This window comes from Artemia franciscana, unplaced genomic scaffold (assembly GCF_032884065.1).
Source record: "Artemia franciscana unplaced genomic scaffold, ASM3288406v1 PGA_scaffold_1178, whole genome shotgun sequence".
Classification (NCBI taxonomy): domain Eukaryota; kingdom Metazoa; phylum Arthropoda; class Branchiopoda; order Anostraca; family Artemiidae; genus Artemia; species Artemia franciscana.
Window position 1 is genome coordinate 925,512 of NW_027062616.1, and position 20,706 is coordinate 946,217.

Consider the following 20,706-nt stretch of genomic DNA (forward strand, 5'->3'; position numbering starts at 1 on the left):
CCTTACAATACATTTAGGCTGTATTGTTTGCGTCAATAAGCCACTTATTCCGACCTACTCCGTCAAATATATACAATGTAACTTTTTAGGTCTTTGATAGACGATAACAATGGACGTAGTAGACGGTTCTTATTGAATTACTATATAATCAATAGAAAAATTCGTGAATCTAAAAGAAAGATATTTTCCTAGGCTCGTAGATGCTTTGTCAACATTCATTAAATCTATTCGAAGATTTAATCGACTACGAGTACTGGGGAGAGGGTAACTTCAAAATTATAATTGCTGTTTACGTTAAACATCATTACATATACCTTACAATACATTTAGGCTGCTTTGTTTGACGTCAATAAGCCACTTACTCCAACCTATTCCACCAAATATATACAATGATACTTCTTAGGCCTTTGATAGACGATAACAATAGACGAAACAGACGGTTCTTATTGAATTACTATATAATCAATAGCAAAAATTCGTGAATCTAAAAGAAAGATATTTTTCTAGGCTCGTAGATGCTTTGTCTTATAGTCATACCCATTGGCTGAAGCCCTCAATTTCCTATATGACTTTGGTGTCATGAGTTTTTAGTTTATGCAGCTCGTATAATGTGAGATATTGTTGCTAGTGCTCACCAACATTCTATTTATGTGGAGACTGATTGGACGAAATAAGTTAAACAATGCAATTTTAACACCATTAGTAAAACTTGAATGTTCATTGTCAGAATTCTTGATTTACTACGCATGTAAATCTATAAATGTAGAAGACATATCTAAGAAATAATCTTCATTGGAAAAAAATTGAAAATGAATTGATGGGTATCCTTGTGTGGTAAATATATTATTTGAGTCTGGGTAAAGAAATCTGTTTTTGATCTAACAATTTTCTTCCCTGGTTTTCTTCTTCTTCTTTGATAAGAGTGATATCTTTTGTGTCTGACCTGAGCAAGGACTAATAGGTGATGGAGTGTTTTTGGACCTTTTTTAACTTATTCCATTTTGTTGAAATTTCAATCACTTGCCAAGAATACAAAAGAAAATTCAATCACTTGTATTCTCGAGAATAGAAAATCTGCGGCAGTCGTTACAATATATGTTTTATCCAATGGTATTGCAGAGCAAGACAACTTAGCAAACCAACTGCCAAGACCACAGCCCAACATTGATTAGTGACCTTAGTAATAGCTTCTAACATTACCCATTTGTCTTTGACCAAGAATAGCAGCAGAGTACTTTATATTAGGACAAATGAATGTCATTTCATCTTATACAACTTACTATTTAATGGGTTAATACTGACTTCTAATCACAGCTATAGCTTTTGTCATTCCTAAAGGATTACCCAATTCAGCTCCTAATGTTAGTAGGCGGAGTTCCAAATAGGAAATGTATGGAGGGATATAGTTAAGATGCCTTATATTGTAATGATGAATCTGATCTTCACTGGTTGTTTGTTCAAGAACAAGTAGGAGAGGAGTAAAACCATTACCATCTCTCAATGTTTCGACGAATTAAGCGTAAAGTAATATATGATTTTCTGGGGAGAAACCTAGTGGGTAGTGAGAAAATATGACACGGTCCATGCCACTAGTATTTCAAGCCCCTCTACCATTGATTATATTCTGTTTAGAACAAAGAACATCTTTCAAAATGTCATTGAAGATAAACCTCTCATTGCCAATGGTATGAACTAATGTTGATCTTGCCCTGTTCCATTGGATAGTTGAATTTAAAGACATCGTCTTTACGATCGGCGATTCTTTTATTGTTAGCAAGAAACAAATAATTCATGCAACCAAATTCCTTGTATGGTGATATGAAGAAGGGATATTCACTCGAGTTCATTCTTTCTATCAAATCCGTGCCAACGAGTGACCAATCATGTTGTCTAAGTTTAATGTCATGTGTACGATCTTTTATCAGGATATCATATGTATTTTTGAGTGAAGTTGACTAGGGCAACCTCATACTGACCATCAAATTTGATGGTAGGAGAGAGTTTTGTCTAAGAATCACTTGTTTTATTCAAATAATTGTAGAGTGGATTAGAGACATTAGACAAGGATATAACATATAAATCATTGAGCATTACTTATGTCTTCAACTGCTACCCAAGAACAAAAATTAGACTTATATCCTTGCCAACAAACAAGCGACTGTCTCTTGCCATTGTATGTAAGAATCTTTAACATATTTTCAATTTGTTAAATCTGATTTTTATTTTCAACTTTTTGAGGTTCACCATCGTAAAAACCACCAAGAATGTCTTCATTTTTTGGTGTGTCGTACACTATAAATTTCAGGTTTAGTGTCTAAGATTTTTTACACTTAAAAAACTTCAGTGGATGATAAGCAATTCTCTTTTTCAAAATTTTAGTAGTCCTATTAATTCAAACAATATCATTGGTATTGACTATTCTTTACAACCTTTCATTGAAATGTGGTTCAAGAAAAGTTTCAAGTGTGTTATGTTTTTTTTGATGAATTTCCAGAGGTTTAACATTTGACAGAGATCGACGGGGATGTTCATTATTAATTTGCAAGGTTTTATCAACATCTCGAATAAAAACAGAATTGTTTTTCAATGTACAATATCCTGAAATTAAAAGTCGAATAATTCGACCAATGTAAGTTCTATAGGACTGTGATTCTGACAGAGCATTGTACTATATTTGAACAATACCTTCTCTACGCGTGGACTAACAAAATTACTAGACCGATCCGTTTGAATTTTCCTATAGTCTTGATTAAGAATACTTTCTCTAGCTTTAGCAACTCCAACACCTGTCAACTGTAATCAAATTTTGTAATTCAAAATCATAATCAAATTTTTCGGTAAACCACAAAAAACTATTGCTGCAGTGTTCGGCAAGAGTCATATGACAAAATAAAGGCTATTGCACCAGACACAAAAGTAATGCTGGGACTTGATGTGTTCAACATTATTGAACCAAACTTTTCGTGGATTATTAATGATTTAGTCGAATCAATTGAACAATGCTCTTAGTAAATGGTACAATTGCTTACTGTCCGCTCAAAATACGAGCAGAGTATTGTATCTCTAGCTCAAGACAATCCGTGCACATTTCTCTGGAAAACGTCTAATAAATTCTCTTCGTTTTTCGGAAAGCCCAAGCCTAAGAACCATACATGATCACAGTCATCGCTGTAGCTTCCAATATTCTAATAATGGTTCACAGGCTTATTTCCGTTGTCTTCTAAAAAAAAAATCAACTGTGAAAATACATATCAGGTGTTGGCTATTCTAAATTTTACATCTTAACTGCACCCATCATCTTTCCTAATAATTAGTTTATAAAACTTTTTCCCCAAATAAGTTTTTCAAAGATAAATAGCCAAAAGAGCTCCATTAGATCAACAATGAGCAAAAACAAAATCGAATAGTCTACCAAGCGTTAAACTACCACGGGTCACCAGCAACAAGCAAATGAAAGCCAAAACGAGCAAAAAGTACAATAAACAATCGAGAGCTCAAAACGAGCAGAAATTAACATGAGTAGAGTTGACAGCCCCTGTTTCATCTCAGGACCAGAACTTCATTTGCCATTTATTGAAATTTGAAATGCATTTTAAACGTTTCAGTTGTTGTTTTAATTTCTACTCCTTTTGGGTTTCATTTATTTATTTATGGTGATTTGTGGTAGTTTAGTAGATTACACGATTTTGCTTCTGCTCATTTTTGGTTTAATGGAGTTCTTTACTTTGAATATTTTGAGGAAAAAGTTTTTAAAATGAATATCTGTTCATTTTTTTTATTGACATAGTCTTTTTCGTGGAAAAAAAAAATATTTTGTCTTTTTGGTTTTTTCGGTAAGAAATCAAAGTTTAGCTTGCTATTGGTATGTTGGAGAACCTTTTTCAACAATTTTTAACGACTTTCACACTTTTGAAAATTTTGACACAAATAGTGTTGTTCAATTTAGTTTTATAACTCCTCTAGTTGACCTGAAAAAAACTTAATATCATACCCAAAAAAATATATCGTAGTTGTAGTAGCATTAGTAAAAACAGGACTGGTAGTAATATGAGTTGTGGCATGTACACATTGTATTTTGTTAATTCATTTTCGCCTTCAACCTTCTCTGAAAGCTCCAACTTAACACCCAAATTCATTCTTGAGATGTGTCCTTTTGACGATCTGCATGCACATATGGTGTTTTGATTTAGTTCAAATTCCCTTCAATAATCAGCGAAATTTTCACCTTCATACACGTAGCCTTAATTGTACTAGAATCATAGTAGTACTGGTAGTTGTAGGAACTGTAGTAACAGAGGTACTAATAGCAGTAGTAGCAGTTACCTATTGCCTTCCGTCCAATTGAACATCCAATCGTGATGCCCCAGAGGTTTACTCCTGATATGGTAAGCTGTTCCCAAAATATTGCTGAAAGGTCAATGTCAGTAATCTGTATGCACATAATGTGTTTTGATTTAGTTCAATTTTCCCTTAAACACTTCCTCAGATGCTTATTTCAATATCTTAAGCCTTGGTATTAGTGCACGCTAAAAAAGTAGCAGTTTTAGTGGTAGTAATGGTAGCAGTAGCAGTAGTGGTGGTGATAGTAGCAGTAGCACTGGTAGTCGTAGTAGTAGTAGTAGTGTTCAAATATTGCCTTTTGGTCCGTTGATCATCTCCCTTACCATTTCGTCAAAGTTCCAAAGTACTACACTCAGTCATTCCTCAATTACGACCTTTTGATAACCCATACACACATAACGTGTTTTATTTAGTTCTGTACTCCCCTCAACATTCTCTGAAAGGCACATCTGAATGCCCTTTGTCTTTTTGGAAAGTAAAAGTCAAACAAGCCAAGTCAAAAGTATATACTATGTGCAAACAATGAATGAATTGTCTAATTTATAGCTCTTGCCCCGAAGGGTATAGGGGATTTGGTATCCCCAAAGGCATAATTACTGGACCTTTCGACAATGCCAAAGAAAATAGATGTCTCAAAATTTTGATTGAATGTTTGTTTTGGAAAATGATTGGCATTGTGGAGGAAAGGTTTGCTCTCAAATCACTTTTCACTTTTGAAAAGAGAATTATGACTCCCAATTTAAAATCAAATGACTCCTATCCAAAGTTCGTACGGCCACCCATTCTATAGAAACCTTATATCACCCCTGGCATATAAGATACCACTACTACTATGATACTAGTACAATTGAGGCTAAACGTGTGAAGGTAAAAATTTGAGACAGTATTAAGGGAAAATCGGAACTAAATCGCAACGCACTATGTGCATGCAGATTGCCAAAAGGCCGTATCTCAAGAATGATTTCAAATATTAAGTAGGAACTTTCAGAGAACGATTAAAGGCGAAGATCAATTGACCCAAAGACAATATATGCACGTTATTAGTACTAGAACTTCTACATTTGCTACTTCTGCTCCTTCAACTACTACTAACCTAACTAACTTCAACTTGAACTAACCTAATATTACTGCTGCTACTACTCTTACTTATGCTGCTACTACTAATACTACTAAAGTTAAGGCTACTACCATCACTTCTACTGCTACTGCTAAAGCTAAGTGTATGAAAGAGAAAATTTTTGGGAATATCAAAACAGTGCTAAAACTAATGCTACTGCTAGTACTACAACTATTGCTACTATGCAAGCTAAGAGTATGAAGATGAAACTTTCAAGGAATGTTTAAGCGGATGTTGAACTTAATTAAAACAAATGAGTATATAGATTGTCTAAAGAGTGCAACAGCAATATCTCAGGAACGGCTTACATTATTAAGTTGGATCTTTCAAGGTACTTTTTGGTAGATTTTGAACTAACCAGAAGGCATAATGTGTATGTTCCTAGTACGACTACAATTATTGCTGTAACTAATGACGCTAAGAATGTTCAGGTAAGACTTTTAGGAAAAATTTAGAGGGAGTTTCAATTACACGAAAAAACAATATGAATAAAGTTTTTTCTAAAGGACATGTAAATGATTTGGCAGCCGCCACAGCTCAATATCATTGGTGAAAATTTGAGAGAATTTAGAGGGAAACGTGAACTAAATTAAAACACAATATGTGTGAGCAGATTGTCGAAACGGCACATCTCAGGAATGGATTAGGGCATTAAGTTGGAGCTTTCAGGAAATGCTAAAAGAGGAATATCAGTTGACCTAAAGGTGATATTTACACAATTACTACTATTATTACTAGTACTGCTACTTCAACTAATATTACCACTACTACTATTTTCACTAATACCTTTTCGAATACTGCTTCTGTAGTGAGTACTACCAAAATAAGGATAGTGTAAATTTGAGTAAATGTTGAGGGGAAATTTGAACTAAATCAGAAATTATATGTGCACAAAAGTTGTCAAAAGGGGGTATCAGCAATATATATGGAGCGAGATACCTTATCAAGCTAGGGCATCAAAAGTGGATGTTAAACTGGCCAAAAGGCAGCCATCATTTGAATATCATTTTAACTTTTTTTTGTGACCAAATACTGTGTTGGTTAATGCTATATTGTTAGACCTACACAAATTTAGCAGTATATAACTGTTCTTTTTTTCTCTACCAAATTTACCTATCCTAGGATAACGTTTCTCCCTATTTCTACCAACCTGGGCATTAAGATCTCATAATTTAAATGCCATATTTCCACCTGGAAACCTGACTATTTGTTCCTGTAGCTGTAAGTAAAAGTCCTTTGAGTCTCTACTATGTCTATCAGTCGGCTCTACAAGGGAATATACTACTATAACTGATACCCTGTACTTTTTAGTTTTAAAATGAGTAACTACAATTTTATTATTGATACCTTCCCAACCTGAACAAGACCCTGCAGCTTTCTTATTCATCATGGGCCCTACTGCCTGCCTATGAACCCCATCCCTTTTGTCTGAGTAAATAAATTCTATATCACCTGATTTCATGTTTCGTGCCCCTGGGATATGAGATTCTGAAACTCCCAGTTTGTCGTCAAACAAAATATCAATACGAAAGTTGAATCTTAACGTCCTCTAAGTTATAATTTTATCTCATAAAATAATCAGAATTAATGTGCCTCAGGAAAAGCAATATTTCCAAAATCAGTGCAGGCTGGGGAATGCCAAACCCTCTCAGGTCTACACAAAATGCTTAAGCCGGCTTTGAACCGGATAGCAATAGGTCCCTGGGACCTCGAGTATGAACGGAGTTATTGTGCAATCCTGGATGCATCATCGTCACAACAGGATTTTATACGCTTGGCGATACTCTTCTGTCAACAAGATTCGAAATCCTGCCCAAGAAATCTCAAGCCTAATACTTTCTACTCACTACATATTAATGTCTATAAATATTATGCTACTAAGGGAAGACAGCTCATAATAGAAACTTAGCTACGAAGAGGTTTTGTCCACCCAAAAAAGCAGAACAAAACAAAAAACAGAAGTTGAATTATCTAATATTTAGAATCATCTGCAAATACTGTTTCTTTTACCAGGCTATGATTTTCTCAAGGGGCAAAACTTCTCAAGGTCACTCTGCTGCGCTCTTTGCAGTCATAGTTCCTGTTAGGGAAACTTGTGAAATACCCACCCCGATGCCAATATAAAGCCACGCAAGTAGGACACCCCTTAGTGGTTTTTTCACAGCTTCGTCTACTAAATCCAAGAAACTCCGTAAAAGTCATAAGACAAATAAACAAATGCCACACAATAAATTGTGAAATGCTAAATTTGAATGACTAAATCTCAGCTTGATTTGTCAAGAATGCAATTAAATTGGCTTTTGGGTGTTTTCCGTGCTGCAAATTTTAATTTTTCAGTGAGAAACCCAAAGCTTCTCAAGCTGCGTAACAATCATTTGTGTCTTAGGTTTTGCTGCAATATCTGAAAATTGCGCAATTTTTTGTATATGTTATTGTGAATGTCCAAAATAGGAAAATGTCGATATTCACCGGTGATTATCCAAGATTCTTTTTTTTCTCCATGCATTTAGTGAGCTTTATGAGTCAGCCTTGTTAGTTTTATGCAATGTTTGATGGTGACAGGTTAGATTTCGTTTTTAACCCATTTCTGAGATTTAAAACCTAACTTTAACTTTTAACATCAAACCTTGCATTAGATTGAGAAAGCTAGCTGGCAAAGCTGATAAAACTCAAGCAGTGAAAAAGGAAATTTGGACGTTCACCGGTGAATATTGACATTAACCAGATTTTGGACATTCACAATGACAAATAGATGAACTCTGCCGGCATAAACCTTTACTATACATGAACCAATTTTCCGTAGATAAATTGTACCAACATAACGCTGTACAATACACAGTGTCTTTGTAATTCAATTTTCGAGAACCTTTTGCCTTCATGCATGACCTTGCCGTGGTTCTTTGTTGGAGGGTAGTGACCGCTTTGCCATGTTTGTGTACTGCACCTTAGGTTTTGTATTTATTAAAATATCAATCCTGTTTCCGAATTAAAAGGTCTAATCCAGATTTATATAAATATATGTTTTTTTCTTCAGACTCATCTTGTAATTTGCCTATAAATCAAATGGGAAATCACCAAGAATATCTAAAGAAGCTATCTCCCCCTTTAAGAGAGATTGAGCCGAGATCAAAACAATACTACAGTTTCGGGAACCCTTTTAAGACCAAGGTAAGTACCTCGGGTCAACATTTTGAAATTTATTCTTCTTGTTACAACTGGGTAATTAAAAAATCTTGTGAATAATTGATATTTATATATATATACTAGCTGTTGGGGTGGCGCTTCGCGCCACCCCAACACCTAGTTGGTGGGGGCGCTTCGCGCCCCCCCCAAGCCCCCCCGCGCGCGTAAGTCGTTACGCGCCATAATAGTTACGCGCCATTGTAGTTGTGTCCCTATGTCCCACCTGTGAATATAGATATATATATATATATATGGTTTTAACTACGTAAAACTTGCGAATATACAACATTCTTTGCTGTCCCATTGTCTTTGCATATAAATAGATTGTCAGGTTATCCCCCTGTTTCCCCCGGTGTCCCCGTTGTAGTTGTGTCCCTGTGTCCCGGTCGTCATTTATATTCCCTGTGTCCCGGGTCCCGGTCATCATTTGTATCCCGGTGTCCCGGTCTGTATATACATTCGTTTTTTAGTTTTGTTTTTCTCCTTTATTTTTTTCCTTTTTTTTTCTTTTTTAGCTTATTTAGATTTTTAGATTTTTTAGTTTTTTTTATTAGTTTTTAGTTTTTATTTCTTTTTAGTTTTTTTGTCCCGGTCGTCATTTATATCCCCCTGTTTCCCCCGGTGTCCCCGTTGTAGTTGTGTCCCTGTGTCCCGGTCGTTATTTATATTCCCTGTGTCCCGGTCGTCATTTGTATCCCGGTGTACCGGTCTGTATATACATTCGTTTTTTAGTTTTGTTTTTCTCCTTTATTTTTTTCCTTTTTTTTTCTTTTTTAGTTTATTTAGATTTTTAGATTTTTTAGTTTTTTTATTAGTTTTTAGTTTTTTTTTCTTTTTAGTTTTTTTGTAGTTTTTACCTTCTTTTTAGTTTTGTTAATTTTTTTTTTTACTTGTGTCCTGGTCGTCATTTATACTCCCTGTGTCCCGGTGCTTTGTTGATTGCTAATCGAACATTCCTTTTGTCCTGGTCGCTTTTTCTTTGAGTGTCGTCATTTATTTTTTTCTTTTTTAGTTCTTTTAGTTTTTACCTTTTTTAGTTTTTTTTTAGTTTTTAGTTTTTTTAGTTTTTTACCTTTTTTTAGTTTTTTTAGTTTTTTAGCTTTTTTATTTTTTTTATTAGTTTTTAGTTTTTTTTGTAGTTTTTGCCTTTTTTTAGTTTTTTCAGTTTTGACGTCACCTAATCCAGTTTTTTCAGGTGACGTCACCTGACACATCCATCCACACATCCATCCACACATCCACAGACAGACAACTTATTTTTATATATATAGATATATATATATATATATATATATGTTTTTAACTACGTAAAACTTGCGAATATACAACATTCTTTGCTGTCCCATTGTCTGTGCATATAAATAGATTGTCAGGTTTACCGACTCTTGAACATGCAACATATAATGGTCCATGGGAAAACAATCCGTATTCAGATCTATACCTCATGATTCTAATGATTGCCCTTGAGCTTTGTTGATGGTGATTGCTAATCGACCATTCCCTGAGTCGCCATCGTCATTTATATATCCCCCTGTGCACCCCGGCGTCCCCTTTGTAGTTATGTCCCTGTGTCCCGGTCGTCATTTATATTCCCTGTGTCCCGGTCGTCATTTGTGTCCCGGTGTTCCAGTCTGTGATTTCTCTTTGAGTGTCCCGGGTGTCATTTATATTCCTTGTGTCCCGGTGTCCCGGTCGTCATTTATATCCCCCTATGCCCCCCGGCGTCCCCATTGTAGTTGTGTCCCTGTGTCCCGGTCGTCATTTATATTCCCTGTGTCCCGGTCGTCATTTGTATCCCGGTGTCCCGGTCTGTATATACATTCGTTTTTTAGTTTTGTTTTTCTCCTTTATTTTTTTCCTTTTTTCTTTTTTTTCTTTTTTAGTTTATTTAGATTTTTAGATTTTTTAGTTTTTTTATTAGTTTTTAGTTTTTTTGTAGTTTTTACCATTTTTTTAGTTTTTTTAGTTTTTTTTTTTTTACTTATGTCCTTGTCGTCATTTATACTCCCTGTGTCCCGGTCGTCATTTGTGTCTCGGTGCTTTGTTGATTGCTAATTTATATTATATTTATATTTATATTTTTTATATTTATTAAAATTTTTTTAGTTTTCTTTTTCTCTTATTTTTCAGTTTTTTCCTTTTTTTTAGTTTTTTCTTTTTTAGTTTTTAGTTTTTTTTTGTTTTTTACCTTTTTTTAGTTTTTTTAGTTTTTTTAGTTTTTTAGCTTTTTTAGTTTTTTTTATTAGTTTTTAGTTTTTTTGTAGTTTTTGCCTTTTTTTAGTTTTTTCAGTTTTTTTTTTAGTTTTTTATTGGTTTTTACCTTTATTTTAGCTTATTTTTCAGTTTTTTCCTTTTTTTTAGTTTTTTTTAGTTTTTAGTTTTTTTAGTTTTTTACCTTTTTTTAGTTTTTTTAGTTTTTTTAGTTTTTTAGCTTTTTTATTTTTTTTATTAGTTTTTAGTTTTTTTTGTAGTTTTTGCCTTTTTTTTAGTTTTTTTAGTTTTTTAGCTTTTTTATTAGTTTTTAGTTTTTTTTGTAGTTTTTGCCTTTTTTTAGTTTTTTTAGTTTTTTAGCTTTTTTATTTTTTTTATTAGTTTTTAGTTTTTTTTGTAGTTTTTGCCTTTTTTTAGTTTTTTCAGTTTTGACGTCACCTGATCCAGTTTTTTCAGGTGACGTCACCTGATCCATCCACAGACAGACAGACAGACAACTTATTTTTATATATATAGATATATATATATATATAGATATATATATATATATATATATATATATATATATATATATATATATATATATATATATATATATATATATATGTTTTTAACTACGTAAAACTTGCGAATATACAACATTCTTTGCTGTCCCATTGTCTGTGCATATAAATAGATTGTCAGGTTTACCGACTTTTTAGTTTTTTTAGTTTTTTAGCTTTTTTACTTTTTTTATTAGTTTTTAGTTTTTTTTTGTAGTTTTTGCCTTTTTTTAGTTTTTTCAGTTTTTTTTTTAGTTTTTTATTGGTTTTTACCTTTATAGTTTTTTTAGTTTTTTAGCTTTTTTATTTTTTTTATTAGTTTTTAGTTTTTTTTTGTAGTTTTTGCCTTTTTTTAGTTTTTTCAGTTTTGACGTCACCTAATCCAGTTTTTTCAGGTGACGTCACCTGACACATCCATCCATCCATCCACAGACAGACAACTTATTTTTATATATATAGATATATATTATATATATATAATATATATATATATTATTATATATAATATATGAATATAATATATATATATATATATATATATATATATATATATTTATATATATATATATATATATATATATATCCCATTGTCTTTGCATATAAATAGATTGTCAGGTTTACCGACTCTTGAACATGCAACATATAATGGTCCATGGGAAAACAATCTGTATTCAGATCTATACCTCATGATTCTAATGATTGCCCTTGAGCTTTGTTGATGGTGATTGCTAATCGACCATTCCCTGTCCCGGTGTCCCGGTCGTCATTTACATCCCCCTGTTTCCTCCGGTGTCCCCGTTGTAGTTGTGTCCCTGTGTCCCGGTCGTCATTTATATTCCCTGTGTCCCGGTCGTCATTTGTATCCCGGTGTCCCGGTCTGTATATACATTCGTTTTTTAGTTTTGTTTTTCTCCTTTATTTTTTTCCTTTTTTTTTCTTTTTTAGCTTATTTAGATTTTTAGATTTTTTAGTTTTTTTATTAGTTTTTAGTTTTTTTTTCTTTTTAGTTTTTTTGTCCCGGTCGTCATTTATATCCCCCTGTTTCCCCCGGTGTCCCCGTTGTAGTTGTGTCCCTGTGTCCCGGTCGTCATTTATATTCCCTCTGTCCCGGTCGTCATTTGTATCCCGGTGTACCGGTCTGTATATACATTCGTTTTTTAGTTTTGTTTTTCTCCTTTATTTTTTTCCTTTTTTTTTCTTTTTAGTTTTTTTGTAGTTTTTACCTTCTTTTTAGTTTTGTTAATTTTTTTTTTTACTTGTGTCCTGGTCGTCATTTATACTCCCTATGTCCCGGTGCTTTGTTGATTGCTAATCGAACATTCCTTTTGTCCTGGTCGCTTTCTCTTTGAGTGTCGTCATTTATTTTTTTCTTTTTTAGTTCTTTTAGTTTTTACCTTTTTTAGTTTTTTTTAGTTTTTTAGATGAAAATTTTTTTTAGTTTTTTCCTTTTTTTCTTTTTAGTTTTTTATTGGTTTTTACCTTTATGTTAGCTTATTTTTCAGTTTTTTCCTTTTTTTATTAGTTTTTAGTTTTTTTGTAGTTTTTGCCTTTTTTTAGTTTTTTCAGTTTTTTTTTAGTTTTTTATTGGTTTTTACCTTTATTTTAGCTTATTTTTCAGTTTTTTCCTTTTTTTTATTTTTTTTTAGTTTTTAGTTTTTTTAGTTTTTTACCTTTTTTTAGTTTTTTTAGTTTTTTTAGTTTTTTAGCTTTTTTATTTTTTTTATTAGTTTTTAGTTTTTTTTGTAGTTTTTGCCTTTTTTTTAGTTTTTTTAGTTTTTTAGCTTTTTTATTAGTTTTTAGTTTTTTTTGTAGTTTTTGCCTTTTTTTAGTTTGACAACTTATTTTTATATATATAGATAGTTTTTTTTTTTACTTATGTCCTGGTCGTCATTTATACTCCCTGTGTCCCGGTGCTTTGTTGATTGCTAATCGAACATTCCTTTTGTCCTGGTCGCTTTCTCTTTGAGTGTCGTCATTTATTAGTTTTTTCCTTTTTTTCTTTTTAGTTTTTTATTGGTTTTTACCTTTATTTTAGCTTATTTTTCAGTTTTTTCCTTTTTTTTAGTTTTTTTTTATTTTTTAGTTTTTTTAGTTTTTTACCTTTTTTTAGTTTTTTTAGTTTTTTTAGTTTTTTAGCTTTTTTACTTTTTTTATTAGTTTTTAGTTTTTTTTTGTAGTTTTTGCCTTTTTTTAGTTTTTTCAGTTTTTTTTTTAGTTTTTTATTGGTTTTTACCTTTATAGTTTTTTTAGTTTTTTAGCTTTTTTATTTTTTTTATTAGTTTTTAGTTTTTTTTGTAGTTTTTGCCTTTTTTTAGTTTTTTCAGTTTTGACGTCACCTAATCCAGTTTTTTCAGGTGACGTCACCTGACACATCCATCCATCCATCCATCCATCCATCCATCCACAGACAACTTATTTTTATATATATAGATATATATATATATATATATATATATATATATATATATATATATATCTATATATATAAAAATAAGTTGTCTGTCTGTCTGTGGGTCTGTGGATCTGTGGATTAGGTGACGTCATGTTTCGGCTGACGTCATGAAATTAGTTGCCGTCATTTTTGTTATGACGATGCTTACTATATTGTAAAACACATTAATTTGGTTAATAATATACCATTTAAAACACCAAAATGAACATGCTGGAGTAGTCACTCGGTGAGAGAGGGTGTCAGAACGGAGAATGAAGGTCCCAGGTTCAAATCCTGGTTAGGCTAAAAAAGGTAAAAAACTAAAAACTAAAAAAAAAACTGAAAAAACTAAAAAAAGGCAAAAACTACAAAAAAAAACTAAAAACTAATAAAAAAATAAAAAAGCCGAAAAACTAAAAAAACTAAAGAAACTAAAAAAAGGAAAAAACTTAAAAAACTAAAAACTACAAAAAACTAAAAAAAAGGAAAAATGAAAAATAGAAGAGAAAAAGAATACTAATAAAATTAAAAATAAAAATAAAAAAAAATAAAAAAGATAAAAAGCTAAAAAAAAGGTAAAAACCAATAAAAACTAAAAAGAAAAAAAGGTAAAAAACTAAAAAAAAAAAAATCATCTAAAAAACTAAAAAAAACTAAAAAACGTAAAAACTAAAAGAACTAAAAAAGTAAAAAAAAAACTAAAAAAAGGAAAAAACTGAAAAATAAGCGGTATATAAAACAGGGGGATATAAATGACGACCGGGACACCGGGACATAAGGAATATAAATGAATCAGAAAATACAACTCATGTTTCCAAATGACGTCGTTTGGAGCCCAAATTGAAAATCCAGATCAATTTATGTCTACTTTCAAAGTAAAAGGGCAAATTTATCATAGAGCAGGGTCTCTTCTACAATTCTCAGGCGAGAATCATAAATTTTTACAATTGTACTTCATCAGTGATAGAAATTCTGAATTGAATGCACGTTGCGAAATTTCTCCCAACATTGAAAGGACAATCGTTTCCCAATTACAACATCTTTTCCACGAAAATAATAATTTAGTGCGTCTATTCAAAACAGCCATCGATTTGATGCCTACTTATACGCGTAAAATTGTTATTTCCGCTGACAAAATGCCTCCTGGCCAACATGTGCGTAGATACAATGCTCCAACTATCGACGAAGTGGCCATCGTTATGGTCGGTGATCAGTTTTTACCTCGAGATATTATTCTCAGGGTTTCCACCACACGTGCTACAACTAAAAATAGGCCTACCAATAATACTTTTAAGAAATATAAACCCACCAAAGCTTTGCTATGGCACTCGACCTGCCGTAAAAAAAACAATGGAAAACCTAATAGAGGCCACAATCTTGACAGGGCCTTTTGAGGGCGAGGCTGTTCTTATTCCTCGCATTCCCAAGATTCCAACGGATCTGCCTTTCCAATTTAAAAGATTGCAATTCCCAATTCGATTAGCATTTGCAATCACCATTAACAAAGCTCAAGGTCAATCATTAGAAAAATGTGGTATAGATCTTAATACTGATTGTTTTTCCCATTGACAATTGTACGTTGCATGTTCGAGGGTCGGTAAACCTGACAATCTATTTATATGCAGCGACAATTGGACAGCGAAGAATGTTGTATATTCGCAAGTTTTACGCAGTTAATTTGTATTTTATCTATCTATCTATCTATCTATCTATATAAAAACGAGTTGTATGTATGCATGTTTGTTTGTTTGTAAAAAGAGCGTTTGCATATGATGTCATTATTAGTACATACGGCTTTGTATATGCAGAGACAATGGGAAAGCCAAGAATGTTGTATATTCGCAATTTTTACGTAGTTTAACTCCTGCAGACGAAATGAATGCTTGCCTAAAAAATTCTAATTTATAGGCACACGTAAAAATATTAAAATTAACTACAAATATGCGTGTCCGATTGCAAAACGATGACTCTGGTCAAACAGTAGACTCAATTTCAGGACGTATACAACTACCTGCTGATTTCTGTAATTTAGTGACGTCCAAAAATGAATTGATTGAAAAAGTATTTCCGAATATTCTAAAAAATTATAAAAATAATAAATGGCTAAGTGAAAGAGCGATTCTCGCACCCAAAAATATAGACGTCCACGAAATCAACAATATTGTTTTGAACAAGATTCGAGACCAGGCAGTCCTTTACAAGTCAGTCGACACAGTTTTGGAACCAAATGAAGCGGTTAATTATCCATCTGAATTTTTAAATTCCATAGATCCTTCAGGGTTTCCACCACACGTGCTACAACTAAAAATAGGCGTACCAATAATACTTTTAAGAAATATCAACCCACCAAAGCTTTGCAATGGCACGCGACTTGCCGTAAAAAAAAACAATGGAAAACCTAATAGAGGCCACAATCTTGACAGGGCCTTATGAGGGTGAGGCTGTTCTTATTCCTCGCATTCCCATGATTCCAACGGATCTGCTTTTTCAATTTAAAAGATTGCAATTCCCAATTCGATTAGTATTTGCAATCACCATTAACAAAGCTCAAGGTCAATCATTAGAAAAATGCGGTATAGATCTTAATCCTGATTGTTTTTCCCATGGACAATTGTACGTTGCATGTTCGAGGGTCGGTAAACCTGACAATGTATTTATATGCAGCGACAATTGGACAGCGAAGAATGTTGTTTATTCGCAAGTTTTACGCAGTTAATTTGTATTGTATCTATCTATATAAAACCGAGTTATGTGGATGCATGTTTGTTTGTTTGTAAAAAGAGCGTTTGTATATGACGTCATTATTAGTACATACGGCTTTGCATATGCACAGACAATGGGAAAGCCAAGAATGTTGTTTATTCGCAATTTTTGCGTAGTTTGAAACACATATATAAATCTATCTATATTCACAGGTGGGACACAGGGACACAACTACAATGGCGCATAACTAATATGGCGCGTAACGACTTACGCGCGCGGGGGGGGCTTGGAGGGGCGCGAAGCGCCCCACCAACTAGGTGTTGGGGTCCAACACTAGCGCCCCACCCCAACTGCTAGTATATATATATATATATATATATATATATATATATATATATATATATATATATATATATATATATATATATATATACATATATTCAGCAGCAGCAATAAATTTAAACAGCTAGAGATAAATATGTCAGGGTCAGGGTTTTATGGCCTAGAATTTACATGGCTATATCTATAATATCTAAAATAAAACTATTTTTAATGCTGTTTTGCCAATTTTAAAAAGATCTTGACTTTAAAGTCATCTATTATATCTACCCCCCCCCCCCACATAATTATGTGCTAAATGTAAGTCTGTCTTTGATTAGAAACTCTGGCTGGTCCCTTAAAGAAATATGAGAAACCCCACTTAGTGAGCCAAGTTTGGCTGTAAATAGCTGTAATTCTGGCTATAATCTTGGCTATAGTCTGAGTAAGGACTGCTATGCTACTTGTATTTTTATACAATTGAAGTGGATTTTCTTAGAAGCGAATCTGTAGACGGTTCTTAGAAGGCTCCAGGAGAAGACTTGAGCTGATGAAACCTTGTCAACCCTTATGGAAAATAACTAATGTTTTAACTAATGTTTATTTAAATTATTTTTGAAAGACCCGAGGGAGCTCCTACATCTCAGTTCTTTTAGAAGCATGTTTCACACTTTAGCACATGCTGCATCCGGGGAAAAATCTGCACGTACTGTTGGAGTTCGTCTCACTTGAATGTCAAATGCAGAGCGCGTGTTTCGATTATGTTGTTTAGATATCAACCAAAACTGATTGTGGAAGGAAGATGGAAGTAAACCGGATAAAAATTTAAAAACAAAAACTGAGCACGACAGACGGTAAAGGGAGCCAAGGGACAGATAGTCGTCTACACTTCCAATAATTTTCAATGCATGCTTGTGGATTGAGTCAAGTCTCTTCAGGTGTGATTTGAAGGTTGACTGTCAAATTATGGCACAATACTGCAGGTGAGGTTTCAGAAGTCCATTGTAAAGTAGACGAAGGGTTTCTTGAGGAAATACGTGCTTTAGTTTCCTGATGATGCCAAGATTGCGAGAGAGTTTCAGCTCCACAGCCTGGATGTGTTTTAGAAAGGAGATGTTTTCTTCCAGGAGTACACCTAGATACCTCGCAAAACCCGTTTCTGGCTGCCTAATCATTCCTCTAGAAGTCATAATTCCAGTTATTTCTGGATGAATAATTCCAATTCTTGAAAAGAATAGCACACACGATTTGTCGACATTTATTACAAATCGATTTGCATTCATCCAGACGTACGTTTCTTCTAAGACAATCTCTAGTTTTCTCTGGAATGACGTCATGCCAGAGTCCCGGGAGGCCAAGTATCGTTGGTGAATGCCAGCAGCTCACTAGAGTCGTTGTCATTATTTGAAGTGTCTTCACCACACCAGAGTTTGCAGCACCTTGAGGTCCTGAAATTTGGGTTCAGAACACGACTTAGGTCATTCACATGAATCAGAAAAACAGTAGATCAAAGATCGATCCCTGTGGCACACCAAAATTTACCATTATATCGTTCAACGGACCTTCTATGCGCCGATTGCTAAGGTAGGAATAAAACCATTTCAGTGCCTCTCCTCTAACGCCGATCTTTTCTAGTTTACCTAGTAGAGTTCCATGATCCATACTGTGGAATGTGTTTTTGATATCAAGTAAAATAGCAGCTGGCAAAAGTCCCAGGTCAAGAGCTTTGTTGATAAATAAGCTCAGTGACGTCAGCGCATCTTCAGTTGAATGTCCTAGTCTGAATCCAAATTGACGTTGATTGACGAATCCCTTCGCTTTGAAAAAAGTGTAAAGTTGATTCTTAATAGGTTTTTCCAAGACTTTGGAAAATACCGCGAGAATTGAGATGGGTCATTTTGAGGGCCATCTTTATGGAGAGGTACTATTCGTGGTTTCTTGAGGAGTGATTGAAATATCCCCTTCCACAATGAGAGGTTTATCAAATGTGTAAACGGTTGTAATACAGAAGGCAACACTGCTTTCATCACTTTCGTATGAACGTGGTCGAATTCGGACGCAGATGTACCTCTCAAATTTTTGACAATCGTTGAGATGTCGAGGGGAGTTACGAGTATGGCTGCCATTGACTTAACACACGCTGGACCTAGAAAATCCTTGTATGATTGTGCTTGGGATGTTACTGTGTTCCTGGCTTTCTCTCCAAAGCTGGCGGAGCAAGTTCAAAGTGCTTTCGGAACTTTGGTTCGCTCAGTAAAGTTTCTCCCATCAACAGTAATTTTGGAGGGTAATTCAGGTTTTCGGTCGTTGGGTCGTAACAGTGAATTAATTGTCTTCCAAACTTTCCTTCCATCCTTACCACTTTCAGCGAGTTTTGCGTTAAAATAGTCTTTTTTGGCTTTTCTGAGAATTGATTGGAGGCATTTCGTATAAGATTCATTGATTTTTAGGCTAGCTATACTTGGTCGGCTACGGTATTCAGCCCAAAACTTTTTCTTCTTATTAATACATCTGAGTAAACTCTCAGTAACCCACGGATAAAATGGTGTATTTTTTCTCCCGACTTTAGCTGATTTTTCTTTAAAATAATGTGCTTTGTATAAAGTTGTAAACGTATTATAGAATACTTCGAAACCTTCGTTCAAATCTTCTTTTTCCAGAACACTATTTCATGTAATTTTCTCCAGTTCATCATTTTATGACCTTAAATTCTCTTCACGTAGGTCAGTAATCGGTACGTCTGCTCTTATTCTCGAAAATGATCTTTGATGTCTCGAAGACAGTGTATAAGAGGAAATGATCCGACATATCACTGACGATGACTGAAGCTGAGAGTGGAGATAAAGTCGAAAAAATATTGTCTATTGGAGAATGAGTATTTTCTGTAACTCTTGTCGGGATAGTGATTGACGGATAGAGGGTAGATCCAGACGTGAGCGTGAGGAGGTCTTTGGTGCTACTTGTAAGGGGAAGGGCCAGATTGATATTGAAATCGCCCATAAAGACCATATCATGATTGTTTCTCCGGCAGCTTGAGTGTGTCCGATAATACATCCTTAAAAGAAGAAATAGAGCCTGATGGGGGTCGATAAATTTCTCCGATGATTACCTTTCTTCGTGAAGGAAGCGACATTTCAAGGAAAAGTGATTGAAATACACCCTCCACGTTCCGAGTCATTTGGTTATTTATATAAACTAGGTATTCACTCTTTGTGTAGATTGCCAATCCTCCTCGTTTCGTATCTTTTCTATGTATAAAATTCGATGTGTACCCGGGGATATTTAACAGGCTATCATTCTGTCTCGTCCGGAATGTTTCGCAAAGTCCAAGAACATCAGGCTGTACTTGCCAACACATAGTCATTACATCTGTCAGTGACGGCCATAATCCTTAACAATTCAGTTGAATTGCACTGAGCTGAGATTTGGAGCATCCTTGGGGCATATTTATTATTTGAGTATATTTAGTTCGAGGAAACTTACTACTACTAAACAAACAATAATCTGTTTCATTACTTATTACTCGATCAAAAATTTCTTCCAAATTCAAAAACAATTTTACTAGCTGTTCTAACCTATTCTGAGCTATGGGCAAGGCATTGCACCCAGAGGACAAGGAATGGGATCTCAAAACTTACCTAAATCTTTCGGAGGAGTGCGGTCGTATCTTGAAACGAAGTGAAGAGCCGTGAGAAAAGTGTCCGTGAGCCGAAAGAAACACCCGAATGAATTTCTTCCAAACTACAATAGTAAACTAATGCAAACAAATGTTAGTTATTTTATAAAAAAAAGTTAGGTTATATGATGTCACTTAAGCAGGACACCCCTTGGTGTTTTTTTTTTCACAGCTTCGTCTACTA

At 33.8% G+C, this 20,706-nt stretch overlaps 1 protein-coding gene across 3 annotated transcripts in view; it reads left to right on the forward strand.

Moving 5' to 3' along the window:
- LOC136041168 (integrator complex subunit 6-like) overlaps window positions 1-20,706 on the forward strand; it is a 50,736-nt gene that overhangs the window by 14,121 nt on the left and 15,909 nt on the right. For all 3 annotated transcript variants that reach the window (XM_065725696.1, XM_065725697.1, XM_065725695.1), the window contains exon 2: window positions 8,493-8,626. In XM_065725696.1, coding sequence (XP_065581768.1) covers window positions 8,522-8,626 — 105 coding nt within the window. In that variant the 5' untranslated portion in view covers window positions 8,493-8,521. The remainder of the gene's footprint in view (window positions 1-8,492; window positions 8,627-20,706) is intronic.